This window comes from Vulpes vulpes, chromosome X (genome assembly GCF_048418805.1).
Source record: "Vulpes vulpes isolate BD-2025 chromosome X, VulVul3, whole genome shotgun sequence".
NCBI lineage: Eukaryota > Metazoa > Chordata > Mammalia > Carnivora > Canidae > Vulpes > Vulpes vulpes.
The window spans coordinates 97,868,511-97,874,880 of NC_132796.1; the positions used below are offsets into that span (position 1 = coordinate 97,868,511).

Below are 6,370 nucleotides of genomic sequence, written 5' to 3' on the forward strand. Positions count from 1 at the left end.
GCCACAAGAAAAGTCTGGGTACCTTGACCCCACCAGTAATCTGGTCATAAAATTAAAAGAAACAGCTAGGAAGCCAACTCTAGAAGACAGTGAACGTGTTCCTTCCCCCAAGCTTTATCAGGAAGTTGAATTTGGTCAAATACCACAATAGTCTTTGAGTAGCTGGACATCTCACAGTTGTCAGCGTCATTCCACTAGAATGTCCTGACATTACCAGCCAAGCTGGTGGCAACGTGTTCATGCAAGCTAGACAGGGTTTGGGCAGAAAAGACTGAGAATGGTTCATGTGGTCAAAGCTGAAACTGGCACACGCACTCACATCTAAATACCTCACCCTAAAAATAAATTAGGAAATCCTTTTTTATTTTTATTTATGTTTTTAGGAAATCTTTTTTTAAAGCACTGCATAATTTTCACGTTGCTTTTAAAGTCAATACATTTACCATAGATATAATTACATTTAAATATGGAATATATTTAAATACAGCTACCTACTGGTAATCTATCCTTCCCTTTTCAGGGTGTGTATTTGAATCTTCCAGACAAACATAATGGTTATACAGAATTTCAGACTCTCAGGGGTGCATGAGGCTTAGTGATAATCTAGTCCAATTTCCTACTCCCAGCAAGAATTCACTTTGTGACAGCAGCCCTGAGAGATGGCCACCCAGGATCTTTGGAAACACTTATAACAATACAGAGCTAACTAGCTCCTAGAGAGACAAACTTTTCTCATTTTATGTATTCAATTTTCAACTCAAAATTATAGGTCCCTTCTCTTAGAAGTCAAAACGTGTGAAGGCAAAATCCAAAAACAAAAAGATACCACTGGCACTACTAACACTGCATGTTTTCATCAAGGGGTGCCCGCGTGCCTGGCCAGATTCCTCAAGTCATCTGGCTGACCCAGGGCTGTGCCGTGGGCAGCTATAAATCAACTTGCACTTGTTCCTAAGCACCTGCTGCAGGCAAGACCCTATTATGAAAATGCAGGTCCAGATGTGCAGCAAGATCTCGACTTCCCCAAGGCAAAAGTGCAGCAGTCAGAGGATGTGCAATCCACACCCCTAGACAATTTGAGGATGAAAACAGACAGCGCTCTGTCACTGGTGGTTCAGATGTCATCACCTGCCTGAAGACAGGAGATTAGATCAGCTGATTTCCTGACGTCTCCCTAAGCTTAATACTAACCAAGGGGCCCACATTCTGCCCCCCAAGTCCTACCCCCTACTGTGTGGTTGGTAGTGAATTATACTCCAAAGGAAAAGGTCGACCAGAAAGAGATTACATGTTTCAGAGGCATGTTGCTGTCCTTTGTACAGCTTGTCACTGGCTAGTAATAAGGCAGCCACCACCTAGAGTCTCTGTGTGTCTATATATGACAGACCCAGGCAAACACATATGCACACACATACAAACACGCACGCATATGCACTAACAGATTTCACTACCCTCAATAAAAAGGATTTATCGCCAGGGTCCTCTCCCCTTTGGTTAGATTTATGCTTTCCCATTCCACTCATTCGCTAACCTGTTAACTTCCTTCTTCCTTCCTCTCTCCATTCTCCTTCCCCCAGCCCTACCCTCAAACATATTTATTCTATCTGAGTGGCTCAGTTGGTTAAGCACTGGACTCTTGATTTCAGCTCAGGTCATGATCTCAGGGCTGTGGGATCAAGCCCTGTGTTGGGCTCCACACTCCGCATAGAGTCAGCTTGTCCCTCTTGCTCTGCTCTTCCCCCAGCTTTCTCTCTCTCTCTCTCTCTCTCTCTCTCTCTCTCTCTCTCTCTTTCTCTCTCTCTCTCTCTCTCTCTCTCAAATAGATAAAGAAATAAAATCTTTTTTAAAAAATTGCTCTATCGCTCAGACAGCTGGAACTCATGGCAGTTCACAAACAACCTCACCCCTCATATCTGAGGGCAAAGCACAAGAAGTAACTTGGGGGGGAAAGTCATTTTAGTAGAAAATTCAACCTGCCTCCATCAAACAGTAACTTGGCTAATTATAAGCTTCATCCCACAGGCAGTTTTGTTCAGAGGCCTTTGGGGCCCAAGTGGGACAGATCCGAATCAGACTCTGTCTGGCTCCCAGATACAAAAAGGGCCAAATGCCAAACAGTTCCAAATTTCAAATTCCCCTGGACAGCCAAACCAGAGGTTGTCTGGGCCCAGAATTACCAGATCACTCAGGGCCTGGAAACAAATCTCATCTCTGTTTTAAATGGTTCCAACCACAAAAATTTAACTCTAGGATGGAAGGGTGGGGTGGCAAAAAGAGCTAGTGTTTCAGCAGGGGAAGGACTGAAAGAGAGGGAGAATGACAGAGAGCAGAGTTCAGCTCTGCACTTCAAAAAGAAGCCAGGCAGGAATAAAGAAAAAAAAAAACCTTGAAGAGTGACAGGGGAAACATTTTTTTTAACAGTACACATATGCCTGCCTGACTGCACATGTTCACATGGACCACACACAAGTACACACACAGACACACACAGACACACACACACACACTCCACCATAAACCTCAGACTGGGAAGCAGCTAAGAAGCCATCACCAACCTGACTTTGCCAAATACTTCACAAAGTCGGCAGCAACAGCAGCAGCAAAAGTGCCTTTTACAAAGAGCCTCTCTGACCTTCCTTTCCTAGCCCTGTTATAAACTGCCCCCCTCCCCCTGCTGTTATCCAAGCCAGCTGCAACCATCAAAAAGTCTGGCAAAGCAGCCTTGAAAAATCACTCTTGATGCACCGGGAAGGCCTGGAGCCCTCACAGAAGAAGGGCAAAAATGAGCTCCAGGAGGGCAAAGCTCATTTTAATTACCCACAAAGGCTGGCTGAGGAGCCCCCTCCTCCCTCTCATGGCCACGCCCCAGCATGGGAGCTCCATTTCCAGGTCACTCTAGTATATGAACTATAGCAGGCTCATACCAGGTATGGCTTACAGTCTGTACACACACCTCCTGGCTTCCCAGGGCTCTCATAATAATCCCAAAATTAGCATTGCTCCCATCCCTCGAGTATAGAGCATTCTCAGCACACCCAGTAGTCATGCCATAGTACCCTAGAATCCAACTGGCCACCTCCCTAGAGCAGTGACCTATACAGGATTCAAACGGTGACTCTAGTACTAGCTATTACATCACAGAAAAAAAAAAAATAACTCCAAGGCTGGTATCAGGCTCACAGAGAATATGGAGTTGTTTATGTTGAGTGATCTTGAGTGAAACTCACATTTAATAAGCACATATGTGCCACACATTCAGCGAGTTTGTGGCACATTTGAGGCTGGAACCGGTCTGCAGGTCCCCAGTAAGTTAGTTTTCAATTTAATAGCTAGCAGAGAGCTGAGCCCTAAGGAAATAGGACCCAGAGTAACAGAATAGGTGAGTTTTGTGGTACAGAGTAATGACCATGAGGGCTACCCTTAGGCCTAGACCGGGTGGGGAAGAGGGATTCTGTCACTAAGCACCTAAGGAGACCACTGAAAAGGAGAGGCGAATAACAAAGAGAAATTCCTTTTTTTCCCAAGTGTGCCAGGGATAGTCCCAAATCAGTGCTATAAAATTGGGGTCAAAGGTCTTGGCCTTTTTAGGAAGCATGGACTCTGCTATAAGCACAAAGAAATGAATTCAGTCAGCATGATCTAAGGACATTGCTCAAGAGGATAGTGCCATCCAAGGACCATCAACAAACTTCCCAGAAAGAGGGTTCTTCCCCTAGACCCAAAGTAACCGTTATCAGGCAACTCTATTCAATGGAAACTCACTCGAAGGCGAAGAAGAGTGTACATGTCCCCAGGATGAGGAAGAGGGTCAAATAGAAGATGCCCTTTTGCCGGGCCATCATGACTCGCCCATCACAGCAGAAGGTGTTCCTGCCTGGGAGTTTCTCCCATTTCCGTGTCACCTTCTTTCTCACCACCATCACAGACATGACTGGAATTCCTGGTCCAAAATGGGCTTTGTGATTACAAGAGGGAAGAAACAGAAGCTGAGCCCAGGTTTGAAATCACGATGCCTGCTATTGCTGCCGCAGGGTCAAACATCATCAAAAGTCCAATTTCTAGGCCTAAGAAAAAGCACAAAAGGTAAAAAAAAAATGAGGCAGGAACAAGAAAATGCAGTTCAATCCTCCTTTCCCAGAGGTGGAAAGATGAGCACTGCCTGAAGGGGTAGGGGTAGGGAAGTGGGAAAAGTTTATTTCTAATCTGTGTTAGCAAAGGAGAAAAGGTTAAAGGTTCTCAAAAAAAAGAGGGGGGCTAGCATACCTTCTTAAATAAATCCCTATGCTTCCAATATAATACTGATGATTTGATCATCATAGAACTTTGGAACTAGAAGGGCTTTTATGGGTGATAACCCCAATTACTTTGTTTTGGAAGTGAGTAAAGTTAAGACCAAAGAGAGGAAGTAACTTGTCCAGTGTCACACAGCTGCAAAGCTAAGCCAAGAAAATACGTCTGCTGACTTCCAGTTCAGGGCACTTTCCACTATACCACTGTTGTATAATCATCAGTAAGAGGACTCTAAAAACAATAGTAGAGTTTGTGTCCCTAAGGAGCTATTCCCTCCCCTCCTCCACTTCACCTTCTTTCTTCAATTAGCCACTCAAATATGAATCACACCCGGGAACAAGCCACCCTCTGGCAGGGCTAGGAGGTTCTGGACACTCTGTACACATATCCAGGTTGTATTTACTCAAAACAGATTTCCCCTAATCAAACCCTCTGTAACTTCCTGAGTCCGGGAAATGAATCAATCTTGACAGTCTAGCCTAACATTTGTGGGAATCTTAATGAAACCACATCACAGACCCATAGGTGAAAGGCTGACTTAAGCAGGAGAGGTTCTGGAAGGGTTAGGGGTGGGGGTGGGGGTGGGGGTGGTGGAGTGGACATGGCAGCAGCTAAGAAAAGTCATAAAGGTGCTTGCTTTCTGGGACATTTCATAAGTGTCATCCGTACTCGGCATCCTGAACACCCCGGCCCAGCCTTTTTCAGCCACTGCCCACCTTCTCCTCTCAGGTGTGGTGCTGTGGCCTCCATTTACTGACACCACATGCCCCACGCTGGCAAGAATGAGGTGGAAGCTTGCAGACTGCCTGACTGATGAGAAACAACCAACCCAAAATCATTCCGGGCTGGAGAGGGCAAGGGTCCAAATAGAGACCAGGAGATGAGCAGGGAAATGAGAAAGCAAGAAGGCTTGGCCAAGGGGAGGGAGCACCAGAGGTGCAGAGAACACTTCCTTTGTGTAAAACTAACCTGGAAAACAATCTCCTCCAGATAAACCGGCCCAGCGGGAGAAGAGAGACCAGGAAGGGGAGCCGGGCCCTGGGAGAACAAAGATCAAAATCCGTCGAGAGCCAGCGACCGGCCCACCAGCCGGGAACCGGAGGCCCGAGTCCGGGGCGGGCGGCGGGCGCGGCCTCGGGAGGCCAGCCCTGCCTCCGCCACGCAGCGGACCACCGCCCCAGGCAGGTTGGGACGCGCGCCACCTCCACACGCTCGTACACACTCACACACGCCCCGCCACGTGTAGTCACCCGCGGCCAGGGGCTCGGCGGCTGCCCAGATGAGAAGGGCAGCTGCCGACGTCCGCACGGCCCAGAGCGGCGAAGGGGCTGGCAGCCCACCATGCGGCCGAGCCCCGGAGACCCCAACCCCCACCCCTCGTTACCTGAACCCGGGAGACCGAACTCGGCCGGGACTGAGGGCAGGAAGTGGACCGTCCCAGGGGACCACGTCAGCTGCCAGAGGTGGCAGCGACTTCTCCTTCCCAGCCCGGAGGCTGCCTCCTCCTGACAAGGGGCCCCAATGGTCGGGGCCCTAAACCAGCTGTGGCAACCGCCCACCGCTGGCCGAATGGAACGCTCCTCACGTCACCAGGTCGTTCCAGTAGTTGCTCGCCCGCCATTGGCTGCTCGGCCTCAGCGCCTCCGCCCCCGCCACCCCTGCCCCAAACTACCATTGGCTATCCCGAATGCCACTCGACGCTGCCTCCGCCCCACTCCCCCACCCATCTCCCGGCTTCGTGCCCACCTGCCAAGCCACTGCCAGCCTCCCTTTGGGGTCCGAGCGCCAATGTGAGAAGCGTCGCTTTCTACTGTTAGAGTTACACAGAGACGGAGATTAAGGGTAGTGCTGATGGGACAAGGAGGGATGGGCCACCAACCTCCCCCCGCCACACACACGGTGAGACACTGAAGCAACACTGGCTCATAGATCCGGGTGCTCACCCCATACTAGGTCCGCCCTGGGCCCCTTTGGCCCTACATGCATGAAATCAACTTGCGACCTGGGATTTTACTCTTTATCAGCATAAAAACAAGTCCTCTGCCTCCCAAGTCCCATTCAGTAGTTTAGGGACCTCACC

The 6,370-nt window shown here is 48.9% G+C and overlaps 1 protein-coding gene across 2 annotated transcripts in view; it reads right to left on the reverse strand.

Moving 5' to 3' along the window:
• Positions 1-5,949, reverse strand: part of ZDHHC9 (zDHHC palmitoyltransferase 9) — a 34,519-nt gene extending 28,570 nt beyond the window's left edge. Inside the window, exons 1-3 of one of the 2 annotated variants that reach the window (XM_026018112.2) lie at positions 5,675-5,949; positions 5,260-5,328; positions 3,763-4,064 (exon numbers count right to left, since the gene is read on the reverse strand). In XM_026018112.2, the coding sequence (XP_025873897.1) occupies positions 3,763-3,929 (167 nt within the window). In that variant the 5' untranslated portion in view covers positions 3,930-4,064; positions 5,260-5,328; positions 5,675-5,949. The remainder of the gene's footprint in view (positions 1-3,762; positions 4,065-5,259; positions 5,329-5,674) is intronic. The other variant, XM_026018113.2, reaches the window with a different exon arrangement.
• Between the last annotated feature and the right edge of the window lie 421 nt (positions 5,950-6,370).